A 21,620-nucleotide genomic window follows, 5' to 3' on the forward strand; every position below is an offset into this window, starting at 1 on the left:
CTCTGGGAAGGAGAAGATCCTGTGATCATTGAAACACATGCAGCTGGTGGAGAAAAAAAAAGGGACAGCGGTATTTAAAAAGACACATTTTATAAAACCGTGGCTATACTCTTTCAGGGTAAACCTTGCTGTTAACATTACATACATAGCACATGTGCTTTCGTTACAAGGTCGCATTTTGCCTCCTCCCACCGCGTGACTACCCCCTCAACCTTCCCCCCTCCCTGTGGCTAACAGCGGGGAACATTTCTGTTTAGCCACAGGCAAACAGCCCAGCAGGAATGGGCTCCTCTGAGTGTCCCCTGAAGAAAAGCACTCTATTTCAACCAGGTGACCATGAATTAGATCTCACTCTCCTGAGGATAACACAGAGAGATAAAGAACGGATGTTGTTTGAATGCCAGCAAACATACACTGCAATGCTTTGTTCTACAATGATTCCCGAGTACGTGTTACTGGCCTGGAGTGGTAAAGTGTCCTACCATGAAGGACGCAATAAGGCTGCCCTCCCCAGAAACCTTTTGCAAAGGCTTTAGGACTACATCTAGGAGAACCACAAATGCCAGGGCAAAGTAATCCTTTCACATGCTTGCTTTTAAACCATGTATAGTATTTTAAAAGGTACACTCACCAGAGGTCCCTTCTCCGCCTGCTGGGTCCAGGAGGCAGCCTTGGGTGGGTTTGGGGGGTACTGGCTCCAGGTCTAGGGTGAGAAACAGTTCCTGGCTGTCGGGAAAACCGGTTTCTCTGCTTGCTTGCTGTGAGCTATCTACAACCTCCTCCTCATCATCATCTTCTTCGTCCCCAAAACCTGCTTCCGTATTGCCTCCATCTCCATTGAAGGAGTCAAACAACACGGCTGGGGTAGTGGTGGCTGAACCCCCTAAAATGGCATGCAGCTCATCATAGAAGCGGCATGTTTGGGGCTCTGACCCAGAGCGGCTGTTCGCCTCTCTGGTTTTCTGGTAGGCTTGCCTCAGCTCCTTCAGTTTCACGCGGCACTACTTCAGGTCCCTGTTATGGCCTCTGTCCTTCATGCCCTGGGAGATTTTCACAAAGGTTTTGGCATTTCGAAAACTGGAACGGAGTTCTGATAGCACGGATTCCTCTCCCCAAACAGCGATCAGATCCCGTACCTCCCGTTCGGTCCATGCTGGAGCTCTTTTGCGATTCTGGGACTCCATCATGGTCACCTGTGCTGATGAGCTCTGCATGGTCACCTGCAGCTTGCCACGCTGGCCAAACAGGAAATGAGATTCAAAAGTTCGCGGTTCTTTTCCTGTCTACCTGGCCAGTGCATCTGAGTTGAGAGTGCTGTCCAGAGCGGTCATAATGGAGCACTCTGGGATAGCTCCTGGAGGCCAATACCATCGAATTGTGTCCACAGTACCCCAAATTCGAGCCGGCAACGTCGATTTAAGCGCTAATCCACTTGTCAGGGGTGGAGTAAGGAAATCGATTTTAAGAGCCCTTTAAGTCAAAATAAAGGGCTTCATTGTGTGGACGGGTGCAGGTTTACATCGATTTAACGCTGCTAAATTCGACCTAAAGTCCTAGTGTAGACCAGGGCTAAGGTGCCACAAGGACTCCTCGTTGTTTTTGCTGATACACCCTAACACTGCTACCTCTCTGAAATCTAGCTAGAGAATTCCCAATATGGAAGCCAGAGGGAGCTAGGTATATATTAGGTTCCACATTACCTGGTGCCTGAAACCAAAGCCTGAGACTTGCCTATAATTTATGAAGCTCACTATCTTGTATGTTTATTCACACAGTTATTAAGCCTTGTCTTCATGTGCACTGGGCTCACTATAAAACCTGAGATGGAGTCTTGAAAGGTAGTCTAGTTCTCCCAAAGGCCTGGACTAGAGCATGCAGACATTACAATTTACTAGTAACGTTCAGATACAATTATTTTGTGGGTGGCCTGAACCATCTTAATTTGGACTATTAGTTTTTAAGCTACTAGCCCAGCTGTGCTACAACTGAGGACATTTTAGGTCATTATTCTTACAGCCTTGCCCTCCATGCCAAAGATCTGTGCAGTCAATGGAGTGTACCACCCATGTATGCCTTGCCATTTCACATAGTCGGAGGTCATGGGAGAGAGTTGCCAAGGAATAGAACCGTGACTAATACAGTAAATGTGGCATAAAGAGGCCTCTTCCCTTTGCTATACATTGGAATTGAGAGCCTCTTGAGGCAGCCTTACAGAATACTGCAAGCCAAAATCAAATTTTTTTTTGGACTGGTAAGTAAAAAAAAAAATCTTCTCCCTCCCCATCATCTTACTAAGGGCAGACAGAGTCTGCTTGGGCTGGTAGATGTTTGCTGACCATTTTGCAAGGCATAAAGGTGTTTATTAAAGTTATTTGTATTATGGTCGTGCCGAGGCGCTCCGGTCACGGACCAGGACTCCATTGTGCTAGGTGCCGTATTAACACAGAACAAAGAGCGACTCCCTGCCCCAAGGAGCGTACGCTCTGTCCCTGCACTGTTCTCAGCTGTCCTGCAGTATGGAGGATGAGCCCCTAAGGGACTTGTTTCTTGGACAGTCGCTGTCGATCTCCCACTTTTATTATCATACCTATTTTGTTCGCCATTATACTGAAGATTGTGGAAAACGGGATACCGAAGTTGATCCCCCATCATGTTACATTTCTTCCACTGCAATTCTGCTTGTGTCCCTTGTCTGGGTTGCCATCCTCCCCAGCCGGCTAACAGCTGGAAGGGTGTGAATGCCACTTAGAGGGACAAAATTCTTACCTCCTCTTGCCCCAGCAGTGGCCAGCACCAGCAAATGCATTTGCTTGTAACTCAGACACTATAGCATTTTAAATTATGTCTCCCCCTAGTGGTCAAATGACCTGGGCATGAGAGTGGAATCAATTTTGACCCTTTGGCAACCCTGTAGATCAGCAGGAAGGCTACATTGAGAAGGTGAGACGAGCATGTGGGCAGGAGCATACAGTGGGCATGGAGGGGAGACAGCCATTTCACACTGGGTGCAGGAAACTGAGTGCAGAAACTGCCTAGCCTGCCTAGGAGGGGCTGCCTGCCTGCCTTAAAACCTACCCTCCAACCTCACAGTATTTAAGTTAAATATTGAAGGAAAGCTGGTATATTATGTATATTATGGCAAATCCATCTTTAAAGTATTAGATCTCTTTCCCCACAGGCTGCAGAGTCCAGTTTTCATGGAGAAATGCTAGCCATAGAAAATACAGGGGGAAGAGCAATACAGTAAATGTGGGCCATCACAAGGGACACGCTTGAAGCTGGACCATTTTCTACAGGCCATCAGAGTCGTCTTTAGGAAGTTTAATACAGGGAGGGCTGGGGCTACTCGGGCTGGGAAACGACAAATGGTTGTACGCCTAATTAGGAGACTGTTGGTTGAAAATAGAGCAGATGGTATTGAACTGATAAGATGTAAACAGCAGTAATAATTAGCACTAAGAGGGCTTTTAATTCGTAACTCATTCTCACAGCCCTCAAGCCCATTTGACAGAAGGGGAAGGTGAGGCAGGGTAAGTAAGTGGCTTGTTCAAAGTCACAGGAGGACACTGGAGACAGGCATTTTTGAGAGAGAGAGAGAGAGAGAGAGAGAGAGAGACTGATCTTAGATGGCCAGGATCAATCCAGTCCTCTGACTAGTCATTTTCTCCAACGTATTCGCCTAATAACTGTATTATTTAATTCAGGAGGGGTATTTAGTTGCTGACGTGTGCATGAGAAGTTGAACCCAGGGTATTTGTGAATTGCTTGATGCACTGGATTGAAACAGCTTGGAGGTATTGCACTGGGGGGCAAACCTCTTCCCTGCCTTTGTATAGTATGTGGCACAGCTTGGGATGTGCACGTTTGTTTATAGACTAGCACTGCCATGAGACATGTCTCTAGGCTGTTGAATGTGGTTACAATGTGGGCTATTATTAAGGGGAGTTTTCTTTGCAGGGGTTAGGGAACGGATGGGATATTGCTCTGGGAGGGGTTAATGCAATTCCAATACCTTTTTCCATCCCATACTACCTTCAGTTCCTGGGATGTCCATTGAAGGGCGGGGCTTGTTGGTACTCCACAGCAGAGGGTAATGTTAAAATGTGTGGGACTGAAATGGCAAAGGGGGACTCTGACTAATGAATGGAGGAATGTTTCAGTGACAAGCCTGCCGACGGACCATGGACACGTTCCAGGATGTGTTCCAGAAGGTGGAGAAGATTGGGGAAGGCACCTACGGAGTGGTGTACAAGGCAAGGAACAAACGGACAGGCCAGCTGGTGGCTCTGAAGAAGATCCGTCTGGATTCGTGAGTGTCTGAAATCCACGCTCCCAACCAGGGTCCAGCTTACACTTTCCACCCTGAAGCCAGACCTCTAGGGTCATGCCAACGCTAGGGATTGTAACCTTGTCTGATAGGTTTTCCCAACACAGCTACTGTTGTAACATGGTTAGGCAACCCACATCACAGCAGTAAGAAGCCACGATAGTGCCCTGCTGGGCTTGTCTATAGCACAGTTTAGACCCCTTAGGATAAAAACCCGGTCTGTAAGGGAGCAGCAAACAGTGCTCTCTCCAGTCAAGCTTGAAATCGTTATCAAGCACAGCTGTGCCCAAACCATACTCGAGAATCATAATCTAGCCAGGCCTGTTTGTGCTTCACTGTAGACAAGGCCTAACCTTCTTAACTGCACACAATCCTCACACCTCATTCAAACTCACTGATCAGCATGACAAGCTAAAAGCTCCCTGACAGGAATGGGAAACATGTGTCAGTCTGAGAACAAATATTCTAAGATCAGTTTCTGTGGCACAGAAACTGGCCTGCTTTACGCTCCTCGTCATAACATTCCCCTCTGCGTGCTCCTTCCCAAGCTGGTTTTAAAGCCGTTCTCTCCCTAGCATGGACAGCCTCAAACCAGGGCCAACACTTGTTGGAACTTGGCTAGGTTGACTTTGCGCATGCCAATGGGACAACCAGGGCTTGGGGCTCTCCCTCAGCCGTATAAAGAAAGGCCAGATTTTCAGGAGCACTCCTCACCCACGATGACATGTATGACTGAGCTCTTTTGAAAAGCTGGCCTCAGTTATGTGTGCTGAGCACTTGAAAATCTGATCCTGAGCTCTCCTGAAAATCTCGGCCTAAGTTGTCTAGATATATATGGAGAGGGTCCTAGATCGAGAAACCTTATATTTTCTGTCCTAAGCCCCTGTGGGTATCCACCAAAAAGAAATGTCGGAAAGGAAGATGTCCTTGAGCCACATGACCAGCTGAATTGGCATTTACCTGCTAATGTCACCCAGGAAATAATGGGATTGCAATAAAGTCTGTTTTCCCCACAGGGAGACAGAAGGGGTTCCGAGTACAGCAATCCGAGAAATCTCTCTGCTCAAAGAGCTTAAGCATCCAAACATTGTGAGGTAAGAGAAGCACTCAGTCTGGCCATGGACTTGGGGCAGTCAGGTCATTGCAATACGACTCATTCACAACTGATCAAGTGCAGTTGAGTCAAGCTGAGGAGCATAAAGATGTAAACAAACGTCTCCCAGCTTTGTGCGTGCCAAGTAAAAGGGTTGTTGATAAAAAGGCAACGGACAAGGCATTTCCCAGTCAGTCACTTATAAAAAAATGGTTTTCTGCTTGCTCTCCGCCATAACCACTCACTTAGCTATTTTTCAAACAGTAAGTGCCGATCAAAGTCCCTGAGTGTTATACAGTCATTACCCTGACACAGGACAACGGAAAAGGCCACAGTTCCGGTTGATGGATTGTATTTTTAGACACAGAAGCACATTAAGAAGTGTCTGGACCTTAAAAATCAGATGAACAATCGCGGTGAAGAGCGTGAATTAGCGTTCAAAGTGGAGTACGTTTACAAGTCCGTAGTCTTCATGTGTTTTTTCCTTCTGCGGTTGCATTAGTGCTGTAGAGAACTTAACAGCCTTTTTCTCCACTGGGCATCTTAAACGTTTTTTCCCCCTGGAAATTTCCTTAGTGTTTTTGTTTTTTTTAAAACGTGGTCACCTTGCTGAGCTAATGGAGAAGACGATTGTGGCTGCGAGACTTGGGTGGAAAAATTCAAATGCAGGAAACATGATGTAAAAATATGTCTGGGTGTTGACAATCAGACACCAAACAAACAGAAGTGGAGATAGATGGCTAAGGGAACCGAATGCCATGCTTTGGCTATGAAAGACACCAGGGTGTCTTACAGCAGGGTTCCAACTCTTGGCGGGTTGGTTAACTTCGCCCCTTTCCTCAGCATTAGCCAAGCTTTCCTGGCCAAGGCTTACTCCTTTCTGAAAGACCTTCACAAGTGAGATTTCCTCTCCCCTCCTTAAAATCCAGGCCAGAGCTGCCGCTCAGGAGTTGCTATTTTGGAGAGCAGCAGCAGCAGAGGGCTGCAGGTGACAGTTACCCTTAACGAGATTCGAAGTACAGTTACACATTCATGAAAGAGCCACAGCCAGCCCGGGTCAGCAGACTCAGGCTCACGGGGGCTATAAATCTGCAGTGTAGACGTCTGTGCTCAGGCCTGGAGAACCCACGAGGGGGCGAGGGTCTCAGAGCCAAGGCTGCACATCTACACTGCAGTTTTACGGAGCTGCAGCCCGAGACCTGGAAGCCCAAGTCAGCTGACCCAGGTTCCAAGACTCGGTGCTGTGGGATTTGTATTGCCGTGTCGATGTACCAATAGATTCCAAGGCCAGAAGGGACCGTTGTGATCATCTAGTCTGACCTCCTGACCAGCACAGGCCGGAGAACTGCCCCACTATAATTCCGAGAGCTGAGCTCCCATCTGGATTTAAAAATGGTCAGTGATGGAGAATCCACCAGGACCCACCTAATGTGTATTGGCTACATTTTTGCTTTCATCAGGCTGTCCTTGTTCTTTTCAGGAATGTCCATTCACATGCAGGCTGGTTTGCCCCCCCCCTCCCCCAAACTCTTCCCTCCAGTCTTACCAGACACAAATGGCCAGCTCCTCAACTGGCATAGCTCTGCCTTTCAATGGAGCTATGCCAAGTTACACAAATTGGAGATCTGGCCCTATTGTCCCATTTACAAACTAGCTGCTGCTAATATAATGTAGTTAGATAATAGCTAGTAAGGCGCGAGGCATTTCAAATAAATCCTATTCCATTCAGCTGCTGAGGAAAAGAAGCTAGCAGAGGGATTGCTAGAAGAGAACCCTATATATATTACCCACTGTCCTGTTCTACCGCTTCTTTCGTTACAGAAATAAGTATTGGTTTGGAGCACTGCAGTATAAAGCTGGTCGGGACTGTTTTTAATAAGACAGGTTATGGTTGTGTTTTGTTCTTAGGCTTCTAGATGTTGTGCACAGTCAGAAGAAGCTGTATCTGGTGTTTGAGTATCTGAATCAGGACTTGAAAAAGTACATGGACTCGTCTCGGACAGGGGAGCTCCCGTTAAGTTTGGTAAAGGTACAAAGTTTAGAGAAGTAAGAGTGCCACCTTGGCAAAATACCTACAGGCGGTTAAGGCCGTGTTTATACCTGCTGCCCTCTGCTGGATGGACCCAGAACTACTCAGCTGTGTGTTAGACTTTATAGCGATAGCGGAAATTGTTGGTAAGCTGCCATAGTAATTAACTGACTCCCACGGAAGGCAGTGGGAGCTGTGAGAGCTCAGCACCTCTGCAAGTCAGGCCCAAGGTGCTGTTTGATCTGAACAATTCTAGACAGTATTGTCTGGTTCGTTAATTTCCTAACCATTTCCAGACTTCTCAGCTTGGTGGATCAACAACAAAACAAAGTGAAGTTGGGGGAGACAGTCCAGGGAGCTACTGCTAATTATTTTTATAATGAGCAACACGCTGCTGGCAGTATCAGTGTCAGCACACCGTGGATTTGACTCCTTCCCTCCCCGAGACAGCAGGGACAGGAACATTTCAGGAACAACGTCTTGCTGGGTTGTGGTCAGAACCTCTGTCGTGGGCCTGGATGGAGCTGGAGTGACAGTATCCGGGCTGTGGGGGAGAAGTTAAGAACATAAGAATGGCCCTGCTGGGTCAGATCAAAGGTCCATCTAGCCCAGTATCCTGTCTTCCGACAGTGGCCGATGCCAGGTGCCCCAAAGGGGAATGAACAGAGCAGGTCATTATCAAGTGATCCATCCCTGTTGCTCATTCCCTGCTTCTGGCAAACAGAGGCGAGGGACATCATTCCTGCCCATCCTGGCTAATAGCCATTGATGGACCTCCATGAATTTATCTAGTTCTTTTTTGAAGTTATTTTGCAACCGTGAAATATTTTCCGTACAGACGTTGGACACTTCCTTAATGAAGATCTACCGTATTTCAAAGGTTGTAATTTAAACAAGCCCAGTTTTCCACATTGTCTCATTGCATGGATGTCTGAAATCTCTCCTTTTAGAGCTATCTGTTCCAGCTGCTGCAGGGTGTGAATTTCTGTCACTCGCACAGAGTCATTCATAGAGACTTAAAGCCTCAGAATTTGCTGATCAACGAAGTGGGAGCCATCAAACTGGCAGATTTTGGTCTGGCTAGAGCCTTCGGGGTTCCACTGCGGACGTACACTCACGAGGTAATGGCTGTGTCCCATCTGATCTAAGGTGCCTTCACCTGGGTATTTTAGTGCCACTCTCTCTCTCTGGTTTATCTAATCTGAATTATTTGACTCCTATGAAAAATAATGTAATCTATGAATTTCTAATATGCCCATCACTGTAAAATCTGTGTATCGTTCACTACAGTGGCCTGCCCTGTTGATTACATGACACTTCCTATGTGGTTGGAAAGGGCATAGATGGATGTTGTACATAAAGAATCTTTCCAAGCTGAACACAGCAGGAACTGTCCCTTGCTAAGAGCAGAGATCTGTGTGTACCTGCCAAGTGAAACTAGACTAAAGAAGGGGTAGTCAATAGGTGCATCGTGGGCCAAATCTGGACTACCAGATGCTTTTGAACAGACCCCAACATCTTATTTACCTTTTTTTTTTTTTTTTTTTTTTAATTTTCTAGTCTTGAGTCTGGACCTCGACAAAAAATAATTGTTTCCCCCTGGACTAATGCTTTTGTTTTGGTTTCTTGTAGGTGGTAACCTTATGGTACCGGGCCCCCGAAATCTTGCTGGGATGTAAATACTATTCGACTGCAGTGGATGTCTGGAGCATTGGCTGTATCTTTGCAGAAATGGTAGAATAGGTTTAACCACTTTCTAAGCGAATGGTCCCTTCTTTTTAACATCTCAAGCCGGCTCACGCTTACCCATTTCTAACCATGGTCCTGGGCGGCACTGGGAATACACCATGGAAAAGGCGGCTAGGAAGTCAGCAGCTTCTTAATTGTGCATTCAGAGTAAAATTCACTCCTCGCAGGCAGGCCCCAGCACAAGAACTAGCCCCCACTTACAGCCCATTTCTCTCTGTATGCAGGTTTAAATCTTCCAAAAACTGCACTCTGCAGCAGGGTGGATTTTAACCCACACTGGCCAAAACGGGACGTATGGTCACAAGAGTCCCTTTTGAAGCCCTGTCCTGGCTGCCCCAACAGTTCTGGTAAAAGTGGGCATTTGTCCCATTTGCTCTGGCCAGCTGATCATCGGTTGACAAGAACAAACGGGACAAACGCCCACTCTTGCCTTTTGCCTAGCGGGGTGCAGAGGAACATGCCGGGGGGAGAGCGGCAATGCCAGCCCTGCGTGGGAGGGAGGCCTTGGGAGAGCAGCTTGGGCTGAGCCAGCCCTGTGTGGGTGGGTGGGCAGCAGGGGCTCTTAGGCTGGCCCATGCGGGGGGTAGAGGCGGGCCTTGGGCCAGCCCCACGCAGGTGGGCTCAGGGTGGCCCCAGGCTGGTGGCAGGAGGGCCTCAGGCTGGCCCCGTGCGGTGTCCTGTTTTCCCTTTGGGGAAATATGGTCACCCTACTTTAACCTCAGTGCTTGGATAGGTGCTGCTAAGAGCTGGGTGCAGGAAGAAGACTGCATTACAGAGCTCGTGTCCACCTGCGTCTGAGGTTCTCACGCTGTGGTCTGCGGAGAGCTGGCATTTCACCTCACATGCCAAAAAGTCTGGATTCCTTTAAAAGCAGCTTGGAACAAGGAGAAGACGGACCTAGCTGCCACCACTAGGGGCTGCTGCTACATTAGAGGGGCAGAAGCAGAGGATGCCGTCAGGGAACAGAGCCATCAACGGGGAGGGAGCTTGTGCAGCTGGACACAATCTGCAAGGGGATCGGAGAAGGGGAGCAGGTGGTAGAGAAATATGCGGAGGGGAACGCGCATGTGTTTGTACCTATACGAGAGAGACAGGAACAGAGCCCGGGGTGGGGGTGGTGGAATGCAGAGGACAAGCAGATGCAATGTTATTTAACTTTCCCAAACACTTACTGTATTCTAGACAGTCACTAAACACTTCCCTAGTGTTACTTTGCCATGGGTGGGATTGCCCTACATGAGAGACGAACGTTATTCTTATTAGGGAATAATGTGAAGGAGACTTAATGGCCTGGATCTGGCGCTTTTGTTGTTACCAGGTGACAAGAAAAGCCCTGTTTCCAGGGGATTCTGAAATTGACCAGCTCTTCCGGATTTTCCGCACCCTGGGCACACCCACCGAGGCAGCGTGGCCGGGGGTGACCCAGCTTCCCGACTATAAAGGAAACTTTCCCCAGTGGGCGAGAAAAGAGATGAAGGAGATCATTCCGAACTTGGATCGGGATGGGCGAGACTTACTGGCGGTGAGTTCTAGGCAGGCGTTGAGGGGCTCAGCTCTTTCCAGCAGGGCAGAGGGGGAGAATGTGTTCAGCTGAAATGACGAATAGCAGGTCAGGTGGTGTGTGTGTTTTGCCTCACCCCTGAACCGTACGCTTGTATTTTGGAGCCATTGGACACAAAGGTTCCCGCATGGGAAGAGGGATTAGTTCTACTGGGCGGTTACACTATGATCGTAACGGTCTCTTTTGGCCGTAAACGCTATGAATCTTTTCTATTCAGGTTCCTGCAGCACATGCAGCTCTGTGGTATCTGAGCACCTAAAAAGATTCAGAGGGCTGGAGTATTGGGGGGATTGCTGTTTTTCTCTTCTAACGTCCCTCCTATGTCTTGAATAGTGAAAAACTTACAAACTTAGGCTGTGTGTTTGATGACTGCACACAGAATCTTGTTCTTAACAACAGATTCCCAGCCCCATTCAGCATCAGAGCTAGTGACTTAGGTTGCTAAGTGCTACACAGTAGCTGTGGTGCAGGATGGGTGTGTATTGATCAATCTCAATACACATTCATGCTGTAGTGTTTTTTCCCCTTAGTAAATAGAGTAAGAAAATCCTCCAGTCATGGAGCAGCTGTTTAAAACTATCCTTAGTAGAACCCTCTAGGAATCATAAGCTGGTCGAAGGGATTTCACCATTTACAGTGTTCCTTTGCCTGTGATTTTTTGATCCAGGAGGACGGGTTATTGGGCAATGATTTACCGGGGGGGCGGAGGAGTACTATGAAGTACAACTGCAGCAGTGTGGCCAGCGTGCTCGTCTGGAACAGACTCCTACCCTGCACGTGCTCGGGGCACAATGGGCCGGCTCTGACCCAACTCAGACAGGCAAGGGCCATGACTGCAGCCCATAGAGGACATTTTGGGATGCCCTCCTTTTTCTAAATAATTGGGAAACCATGTGGCTTGGAGGTTGGGCAGCAGTCTAGCAACTAGCAGATCTGGGTTCCGTACCAAGCCCTGCTTCTCTATGACCTTAGGTGAATCACAAGGTCTGTGGACCTCAGTTTCCACATCTGGAAAATGGGGATATCAATCTCTAGCTACTCAGCTTGGATATTGCCACACCTGATTAAAGTCAGGAAAGCCCTCTTGGGCCAGCGGATAAAGGCACCATATAATAATTGGTTCTCTTTGGAGGCCAGAGTCTAGCAGAGGGGAAGCGACACTGGCTTGCGCTATTTGAAAGCTTTTGCATTTGGTTCAATTAAACATCCTGCTTTCAAAAAAAAACAAAAAACAAAAAAAACACCCAAATCCTCTTGGTTTTCTTTTGCAGCAATTGCTACTGTATGACCCCGACAGGCGCATTTCAGCCAAGGCAGCCCTGAACCACCAGTACTTCTTCTGGCAAAGCCCCCGCGACCCCAAAGACCAGCACGTGCTGCAGAAACACTGCAGATGAAAGGATGCAGCGCCTCCTGGCCTCCTGTATTCCTGATGCTGAGCTCTGTGCATTAGTGCATTTTCCCTCTCTGGTGGCTGAGCAAAGAGGCTGGCTGGGGTTGAAATGCCTCCGTATTACAAAGGAAGCTGGAGGGAAGTGTTAGTTCTCATTTAGACAGAGGTGTTTGGATGCTATCAGCCCATTGCTGGGGGTATGTGTTAGGGCCGTTAGAGCCTTCTTGAGGTAGTTGTTACATGTGATAGGGACGGGCCTGAGGGCACCATCCATCAGCCTGCAATACTGACTGGGGGACACTAAATTCTCACACTAGAGAGCAACTTCAGAATCCTTGTCCCCTTGGCTGGGAGCGTAGCAAAAGTGATGGTTGGTGCAATGTAGATTGCCTGTCTTTACAGCACCCAGTCCTGGCTGTAGTTCAGATAGCCCATTGCAAAGAGATTTGTCAGCTTCCCTCCCAGCATCAGGCAGTGCTTGACCTAAAGCAGCCGGGAGAGTCTCCTGCAGACAGCCAGGAGTGCCACTGTTTATTGCTATTAAGAAGAAGAGGGGCTGTTAGTATTAGATAAGTCTTTGTATTCAATTGTTTAAGAATTTTAGAGTTTTAATTCCGAGTTAAACAGCAAGTGAAAATATCTTAAGAACGATCTTCATCGTGCGCGAAAGAGAAGCCAAAGGCTCCCACGATGGCAACGTGTGAAGTCACACAGTTCTGGAGAACACACCCTTTTGCTGGCCAAACAAAAGAAGTTGAGTCACTTGGGTGGCTTTGAAAATATTTTACTGTTTATCTTCCGAGCGATTTAGCACCAGTTTTTGATGCATTTGTGGGACTTCTCTCCTCCAGTAAAGAAAATAAACACTGTTCCTCAGTCTTGGTTGTTTATGTTATAGGCTGCTCAATTGTTCAGCCACCGCCTGGACCAGGGCAGTGATGGAATCTGACATTCTCTCCTGTATGCCAAAACTTCGACCTGTGTCCACAGCACCGGCCTATCCAGCTGGTCCATTTCTTTATTACAGGCCTTCTCTTTTCCCTCTGTCACCTTCTTCATTCAGGGCAGAACGGTCAGATGCTGATGCATCCGATAGTGTTTTGTGGAATAATGGACAGAGAACATAAAGATATCGCTGCTGCAGGGAGAAACGGAGTTTCTTTCAAATAAAAGCTGGTATGAGTCTAAGTTTTATTTTCTGAAATACTCTGAGGACAGATGAGTTACTTTGTTCCATATTTTGTTTTCCAACCTGCCGTAAAAAGGGAGCTGCAGAGACTCTGATAAATGAATTAAACAGCATTACTCTATGGGGATCTATATCCTCTTTCTCCAGCTGTGGAAGGTAACTGCGGTCAAGCAGCAGTGTAACGCTGAACCAGCGGTGTACAAGTTTGTACTCTCCCCCTTTTGCAATATTTCTGATTCATAACAGAAACCCCTACACCTCTTTCAGCATTACTCTAGGGGGAGCTATATCCTCTTTCTCCAGCTGTTGAAGGTAACTGCGGTCAAGTAGCAGTGTAACGCTGAACCATTGGCCTTTTCTTCCCCAGTACCAATCGATCTTGTACTCACAGTGCAGATTTGGAGGCTAGCAGGGATATCTAAACCCTCTCATTCCTATCATTGGATTTTAAAAATCCCAGAGACAAGGTAGGTGAGGTAATATCTTTTATTGGCTCAACAGAAGTTGCCTCACCCATTTTGTCTCTCTAATGTCCTGGGACCCATATAGGTACAACACTGCCAATAAAACAACCCATTGGCAGAAGACCTCATGGAACAGCTGCCTTAGGAGAGCTAGGCTGTCCACATTCAAGGATTACTTTCAGATTTGCTCATTCCTAAGGAATGAGGACCCTGCTGAATCCTCATTCATAGGTGCTGGAACTAGCATCCCCTGGTTTGAAGTGGTTTCCATTATATTCAGGGTTTAGTTTGGTTCAATAGCTCTCAGCACTCCCACTATACAAATACCCCCAGCGCTCCTGTCCTCATTGCCGCTCTCCTAGGAAAGCGGCAGCTAAGACTGTCACAAAAATAGTGGGTGCAAGGTTGTATTTTAATGACATTTTATAGTCTCTAAGTGCTAAGCACTTGTAGAGGCAAAGTATTTCCTAGATATAGATGAATGATGCCAAAAGAATTCTTTGCAGCTATTTATTCCAATTTTTAAGTCACTTTGATTGGACAATGCTGGGTTTGTTTTTAAGCAGTACATGGGGAGTAGTACCTGTGTTCTCATCCAATCCTGGAGGGGAGAGAATACCATGTGACTTATCTGACCCATGCCAATCAAGCAACACAACTTGCATGTCAAACATGAATGACCAATTCCTAGAGTAATGATGTGTGTCAGTTACCCTTTGAATAGCAAATCTGAGAAACTCATGACCTGCTCATGGAAATTTCATGAGAAAGAAAAGAGGCAAAATCTGCTAAATAAGCTAGTTCAGACTTTGTTGCCAAATCTTTAGCTGGAGGGAACCCCTAGCCCTGTGGAACAGATTGAAATACTGGTGTGATGCTCACTGCTGAAATTCCAGGACTGTGTGATGTGGTGCGGTGCATGAACTGTTCATTGCCGATCCTGAGCATCTTTGGGTCAGAAAAGTGGACTGGGGTCAGTAGCGCAATTCATACCTAGTCCTTCTAAGGGGACTGCAAGCTGAACACAGTACACCAGAGACTGCTTAATCAGCTTCCTGCCTCTAAACCAGTTTGCCCATCCCTTGGTAAATATCTGTTACTCCTGACAGTAAATCAGAAAGCAAATTATACAGAGCAATTAAGTATGTACCTAAGTTACAAAACTCACAATCATTTAATTACACTGTATTTGTCAGCACCGAAGGGCAATTATTTAACATTTTTAAAGCAGTACCAATGCATGCGAGGTTTCAGAGTAACAGCCGTGTTAGTCTGTATTCACAAAAAGAAAAGGAGTACTTATGCTCAAATAAATGGGTTAGTCTCTAAGGTGCCACAAGTACTCATTTTCTTTTTAATGTATGCAAGGGGGCATGTCCCCTTAGTGAGCTGGGAAAGGGAGCAGCATAGGGGTGAATGGTGCTGCAGGTTTTTTAGCCCTTGCCGACAGATGATTAACTGAAAGAAAGGTTGACTCACCTGTCCAGGAAAGCTCAGAGGTTGCAGCACAGTTACACCGTCTGCAGGGGAGACCCTTAGCTTCCTGAGCTGCAGACCCTGGAGAAATACCCGAGAGTTGTTATACAGCTGCTGGAAGACAGAAGGAGGCTACGACCTGAGGCAGCTTTAGAGGGGGAGGTACTCTGTAATTGGCTGGCTACAAGCCTGCTGGGAATCTGCAGGGCTATAAAAGCCCGTTAGCTGGTGCAGGGTAGAACAGGAGCTAGCTCTGGCAGGCACTAAACCAGGAACCTGACTGAAAGCATGTAAGATTCTAGTGTACCAGTCAACTGCCTTCATTCATGAGCTGAATGTCTGTCTGCCCCCTGTTCAAAAGACCCAGGCAACCATCACAGGAAATCAACTGACAAGCATCTGATTCCAACCCACAGATGATTAGAGAAGTTTAAAAAATCCTGACAGTCTCCTGCACCCATTAGGACAGGGTACAAGCACTTTGAATCATGAAATGCAGAAGTGATCCTTTCATTTCAGCAGGGGTTGAGCACTGTAAAAAGGCACTTGGCCCAAGTCCCATTGACAGTTTCCACGATATGCATCTGATGAAGTGAGCTGTAGCTCACGAAAGCTTATGCTCAAATAAATTGGTTAGTCTCCAAGGTGCCACAAGTACTCCTTTTCTGTTCACTCCTCCGTGTCTAACTCACTTAGCCACTTCTGGAAACATTATGCTGGGTCTCTAGTGTTAAGGAATATAGGGCCAGCTCCTCAAAGGCACCTAAATGACCAGGGGAGTTGGATGCCCACATACCTTTGAGGATCTGGGCCCTGGTCCTCAAAGGACAGGTGTGTTTAGATCTACACTGAAGGGTGGGTGGGGACATCCTCCATTTTCAAAGATAACACAACAGTGGAGAGACACCTTCTAGTTTTATTGCGTGCATAAGAATGAACAAACTTGGGAGCACATTAGCCCCTTGACACCCTCCCCCCACTTCAAGGTGACAGGAAGTCACACAGTTTAAACTACTACAAGCATATTTGTTGAAACAAAATCCCCATTACTCTCCAAACCGGGCACAGATGCCTGTGCTAGAACCCCTTCACCCCAATGAATGCCTTGTCTTCTTCTGTTGCCCCAGTTATGGGGAAGCAAGATTAGCTCACTAGACCAGTACACAGCCAGAAACGCTAGGCAGTCTGTTCATCTGTGAGTACCACAGGGGCTTAAGATCATTGTGGAATTGGCGAGAACATGGAGCTTGTCTTAGTGCCTGAATCGTGACAGCATGGGAGAATGGTGCTCGGGGCGATGAAACTGAAATCCCTCGGAGGCGGCTGGGAGCAGCAGCAGGCCGCTCAGAGGATCTTTCCGGCAACGAGTCATGGCTTCTTTGTAATTCATCTTTTCCTTGGTGACTGGGTCAACAAGATCCTTCTCGTAGTTGGGCTCATCCTGGAGCATCTTAGCCAGGTCATCGCTAATCATGCCTGTCTGGACAGCTTCTGACACTGGGATGCGACCAGTTTTCTTGGGATCAATGAGCCCCCCGGTCAGGTGTTGGACCTGTAGGTAGGGGAAGGCACTGTCCTTGGTCATCCATCCTTTCTGAACTGCCTCCCCGACAGACAACCTCCTCTTGGTCACTGGGTCCTCTACACCTGTGAAAGCTTTCTGGGCGTTCAGCAGCCTCTGCATATAGGTGTTGTCTATCAGCCCTCTGTCTATGGCTTTGTGGACAGAATACCGATCCCACGTGATGAGGTCTACAATGCCCCCAGTTGCAGCCTGGGCCTCCAGCAGCTTTTGAGCGGTCATGGGATCCACCATCTTCTTGATGACAGCAGTTCTTATGTTGCACTTGGTGTCGGTGGCAGTGTCGAACACTCCGGCAATGGGAAAGGTGTCATCGCAGAAGCTTTTCTGCAAGCTCGGAGGAAAGAAACTTTGGGTCTTCTGCTGCATTGTCGGAGATGTAAGTGGAGACTTGGAGATGATGGAGCCAATGGACATAGAGGAGGGAGGCTTGGCTTCCCCTGCTACCAGCAGAGCAAACTCCGAGATTGGGATCTTGCCATCCCTGTACAACTGGTACTCCTCTTTCGTAATCTTCCTAAACCTCAGGGCATCCTCGATGGAGTAGTGTTTCCCACTCTTCCTGTCAAGGAGGACAGAAACATCCCCGTTGGGGCCCAAGGTAGTGATTTCCTCCCAGTCGCACTCTAATTCTTGCAGCTGGATGTATTGGTTTCTGTCTATGGTTCCTCTTTTGTAGGCCTCATAAGGAGACATATCCTTCCCCGTCTCAGGGTCCACAATGGAGATTTTAGTGGAGAGATTAGTCTCTCTCATCTGGGTCTCGTGGCTCATTTCTTCCCGGTTGACCCCAGACTGGAGTTCCCGGATGGACCTTTCTTTTTCGTAGATCTGGTCCTTCTCCCTTAGGATAGCTTCCTCCAGGAGGGAAAGTTCTTGCTCACGCTGCATCTTTTTTTGCCTGTCATTCTCTGTCTTTTGGCTGAGGAGCTTGGACTCCTCTCGGAGGATGAGGACTTTCTGCTGCTTCTGCCTTTCCAGTTCCCTGAGCTCACTCTCCAGGTTGGCTCTCTCTTGAATTGCCAGGTTTCGTGCTTTCTGGAGATCAGCTTCCTCACGGGACCAGGTCCTTTTCATGCCTTCAGCTCTCTCTATTTTCTCCTTGAGTCGTCGTATGTCCTCTTCTGCATTTTGCCGTGCAGTTCTCTCTCTGCTCAGCAGCTCCCAAATCCGTGCACGTTCATTCTCTAGCACTCTGTCTTTCTCCACTCTGATAACCTCCTTGTAGATGGTCTTCTCCTGTGATTTTGTTTTCTGCAGAATGTCAGTCTGCACCTGCAGGTTCTTGCACTCCCTCTGCAGGTTCAGAACCTGCATCTTTTCCTTGTCCAGCTCCAGACGCAGTCCATTAGCAGCCTTCTCAAGCACTGGATCTTTCTCTAATTTGACCACTTCTTCCATGATGATCTTCTCTTGCACCGGTGCGGGGCTTTCCTCTATTTCCTTTATTCTCATGGTTATTTGATGCAGCTCCTTTTCTAACGCAAGCCTCTTGTTTCGATCTTCCTGGAAGTTAAGCAGCTTCTCTTTCTCTTCCACCACAGACCGAAGATGCTGTACCTCACGTTCTACATGACGCCTGTTGCTCACTTCCTCGTCCAAACTCCGGCTCAACCTGTTGTGCTCATCCCTGAGCTTTGGATCCTTTTGGGTGAGAATCACCTCATGGACCACCACCTTTTCTTCGGGCTTCCTCCTCTCCAGCAGTATGTATTTGTTCTGCAAGTCATAGACGGTTTCCTCAACTGCTCTCCTTTTCTGAGACACATTGCGCACCTCTTGACGTAGGCAATCAGCTTCTTTTTCCAAGAGTGGGTCATTCTCATATCGGACAACTTCCTTGTTGACCAGCTTGGTTTCAACCTTGGACCTTTCCCTTTTCCATTCATCCCTTTCGCCCTGCAACCGGATGAGCTGCTCCTGGGACCTGCCATTTGTGTTCACCAACTCATTGAGCTGTTCCTTCAGCCTGTCAATTTCTCTAAGGATCTCTGGGCTCTTCTCAAGTTTCACCACTTCCTGGATCACCTCCTTATACTCCACAGTCGGTTTCTGAGACCGGAGGATATTCAGCTCAGACAAGGCCTCTTCCACCTCCTTGTCAATCTTTGTCCTTTTACTAGTAACTTCTTGGAGCTCCTTCTTCAGGTGAGTGATTTCCTTCTCTGTCTCTGGATTTACCACAAAAATCTCATTGACTCTTTCTTTAATCTCTACCTTAGGTTTTTGCCTCTCTGCAATGATGTATTTGCTTTGCAGCTCTGCCAGCTCTCCTGTTAACATCAGGTTCTTGTTCCTCTCTTCTTCAATGAGAGTTCTAAGCTTGGAAGACTCTTTCAGCAGCTCTGGATCCTGTTCCACCTTCTTCACCTCCTTGACAATGATTTTGGGTTCTGTTGCTTCAATCAGCCTTTCCAGCTCCTCGATCCTACTATTCAGTTTGATTATCGTGTCCTCCACAGATTTCCTGTTGTAGGTTTCTTTGTCAATTTCCATCTGCAACGTCCTGACGGCCTTTAGCATCTCCGGATCCTTTTCCAGCTTGATCAACTCTTTCACTACCACTTTCTCTCGGATGTTGGGCTGCTTCTGCTCCAGAACGTACAGCTCTTTCCTGAGCCGTTCAAGTTCAGAGGAAGCAGCGGAGCTCTGTTCTCGGAGATGCTTGATTTCTGCATGGAGGCTAACTGCTTGGTTATCCAGGTTTGGATCCCTCTCGATTTTAGTGACCTCTTTAGTAAGCAGCTGGGCCTCAACCACCTTCCTCTCTTTCTCCATCTGGATGAGCTTCTTGTTCTTCATTTCAATATCCGCCTGCAGGCTGTCCCTTTTTCTGCTCTCATCCTTAATCTGATGCGCCATCTTAGCCAAGTTGCTCTCCAGTTTCGGGTCTCGGTAGTATTCGACCACCTCCTTTTCTTCCACTCTTTCAATGGGCCTTTGAGTCTTCAGCAGCAGAAGCTTGTTTCTGTGTTCTTCCAGGTCCTGCTGAACCTTGGCCACTTTGCTTCTTTCCTCCTCCAGCTGCAGTTTCAGGGCCTTTGATTCTCTTGTTGACTGAGCCAGATTTTCTGACTGTTGCATTTGCTCGTGTTCCGCCTGCATCTCCTCTTTTACTTCCTTCTGCAAGGAGAAAGCAAGAAGTTCATTAGAAAGACCAGGAGTTAACGTCACTCTTAGAGCATGGCATCGGTGGCCCTTTCCCTGAATCCTAAAGTCTTACAATGCTGGCCAGTTGGAGAACGGGAATAGGTGGTGGCAGACAAAACTGGTTTAGAACTCTAGGTACTTTCTAACGGACAAGAATCACTTAACCTTTGATTAAACAAAATAAGTAAAAATTGATGTGGTTGTGGTAATGTTCTCCGAAGCGAATCGAGCAATACTGGAGTTATAAACTAGTATGATCTTTAGGGTATTTGTCTCTTTAGGGTTGTCTAGCAAGAGGAAATGCTAAATTCCTACCATGCTGGGATACAGGCTGTTGGGTGGTTCTCTCTCTGAAATTCTTAGTATCTAAGCATTGGTTAGACAGAGCTGTGAACACTAGTTAATAATCTTAATTCTGGATCCCTTTTTTCCCATTGAAAACAAACATTTGTTAATACACTCAGTGGCCACACATGGGCAGGACCTCGGTTTATGGCTCACTGGGAAGATGGCGTCTTTGGTCAGCAGTGCAACGCCCCACATGCCATGCTGAGGCAGAGTTCCCTGCTGACTCAGTGGGAACAGTGCCATCTACTGGTTCACCAGGACTACTGCCTCTAGCACAATGGGTCCCCCCCCGAGAGGTTTCCATCCACATCCAAACCCTGTTGACTTTGAAATCTGCTGAAATCACAGCTTGAGGCAGGACCCTGAACAATTCTGCTGCCTCACACTGATAAGTGACTTCTTTCCCACCTTGCAGGTAGGGCATGTTAGCTAGAAAAAAGGTTAGAACAGTTTGCAGATACCTTCTCTACCACCTTCTTGGCAAACTCCAGCCGGCTGAGCTGCTGCTTGTTTTCTGCTGCTGTCTCTGTGTAGAGTTTTGTCACATCATTCTCCTAAACAGAAACAGCAAGAATGATCTGGGAAGTCGCCTGTGATCTGGCTTATTAGACATACTGTATTCCTCCCGCCTCTCCACCCTCCCGGCCTACTCATCCTCTGTGCAGTAGTTGTAACGTGAGGCTCTCAAAGAACTTTACAACCTTTAACTGAGCTATATGATACCTCTGTGATGTTATCGTCACCCCTGATTTTATAGCTGAAACTGAGGCATGGGGTGTTTAAGAGACTAGTCTCGAGGTCATGCAGCAAGTCAGTGGCAGAACTGGGAATAGAACACGGGAGTCCCGACTCTGTCTCACAGTCTAAGTCCTACACGATACACTCCCATATGGCCAGCTACAAAGCAGTAACACTTACTGGTCACAGCGGGCCCAAGTAACGTTCTTGGCAGGTGCCAGGCCTATTAACACGCAAGCACCAGCTGAACCCATATATAGCAGCCTGGACACGCTCAAGCCAAAAGCTTGGAACTGGAAAACAAATGCAGCCCTCAGCAGCAATATTCAGAATGCCAAAAAGGGAACGGTTACTTTTCATTCATGCCAGAGGTTGCTCTAGGGCTGGGTGGATGGTCTGAGGAGCTGCTCTGAGCCCACTCAGAAGAGGAGGTTGGGATTTTTCTGTGTGGAACCAGAACGATCTACATGAATTTGGTTTGGATTCAATTGCCAAATTGTTTGCCGAGCCCTAGGAAGAAG

The 21,620-nt window shown here is 47.5% G+C and overlaps 2 protein-coding genes across 3 annotated transcripts in view; one reads left to right on the forward strand and one right to left on the reverse strand.

Annotated features, from left to right (window-relative positions):
• The first annotated feature begins 3,659 nt into the window (after window positions 1-3,659).
• On the forward strand, window positions 3,660-13,044 carry LOC311530307 (cyclin-dependent kinase 3-like). 2 transcript variants are annotated; one of them, XM_084646755.1, is made up of 8 exons: window positions 3,660-3,794; window positions 4,161-4,309; window positions 5,344-5,421; window positions 7,329-7,449; window positions 8,400-8,570; window positions 9,082-9,183; window positions 10,517-10,720; window positions 12,031-13,044. In XM_084646755.1, the coding sequence occupies exons 2-8, from the start codon at window positions 4,182-4,184 to the stop codon at window positions 12,154-12,156; spliced, it is 930 nt and encodes a 309-aa protein (XP_084502881.1). In that variant the 5' UTR covers window positions 3,660-3,794; window positions 4,161-4,181; the 3' UTR covers window positions 12,157-13,044. The 2 variants fall into 2 exon arrangements, with proteins under 2 accessions (XP_084502881.1, XP_084502880.1); XM_084646754.1 differs by lacking the exon at window positions 3,660-3,794 and having other exon boundaries at window positions 4,140-4,309.
• A 3,147-nt stretch (window positions 13,045-16,191) lies between these two features.
• Window positions 16,192-21,620, reverse strand: part of EVPL (envoplakin) — a 36,628-nt gene continuing 31,199 nt past the window's right edge. The window contains exons 21-22 of the mRNA XM_084646986.1: window positions 20,823-20,915; window positions 16,192-19,986 (exon numbers count right to left, since the gene is read on the reverse strand). Of these exons, the coding sequence (XP_084503112.1) occupies window positions 16,534-19,986; window positions 20,823-20,915 (3,546 nt within the window). The 3' untranslated portion in view covers window positions 16,192-16,533. The remainder of the gene's footprint in view (window positions 19,987-20,822; window positions 20,916-21,620) is intronic.

The sequence above is a fragment of the Lepidochelys olivacea genome (genome assembly GCF_965140295.1).
Source record: "Lepidochelys olivacea isolate rLepOli2 genome assembly, chromosome: 14".
Taxonomy (NCBI): domain Eukaryota; kingdom Metazoa; phylum Chordata; order Testudines; family Cheloniidae; genus Lepidochelys; species Lepidochelys olivacea.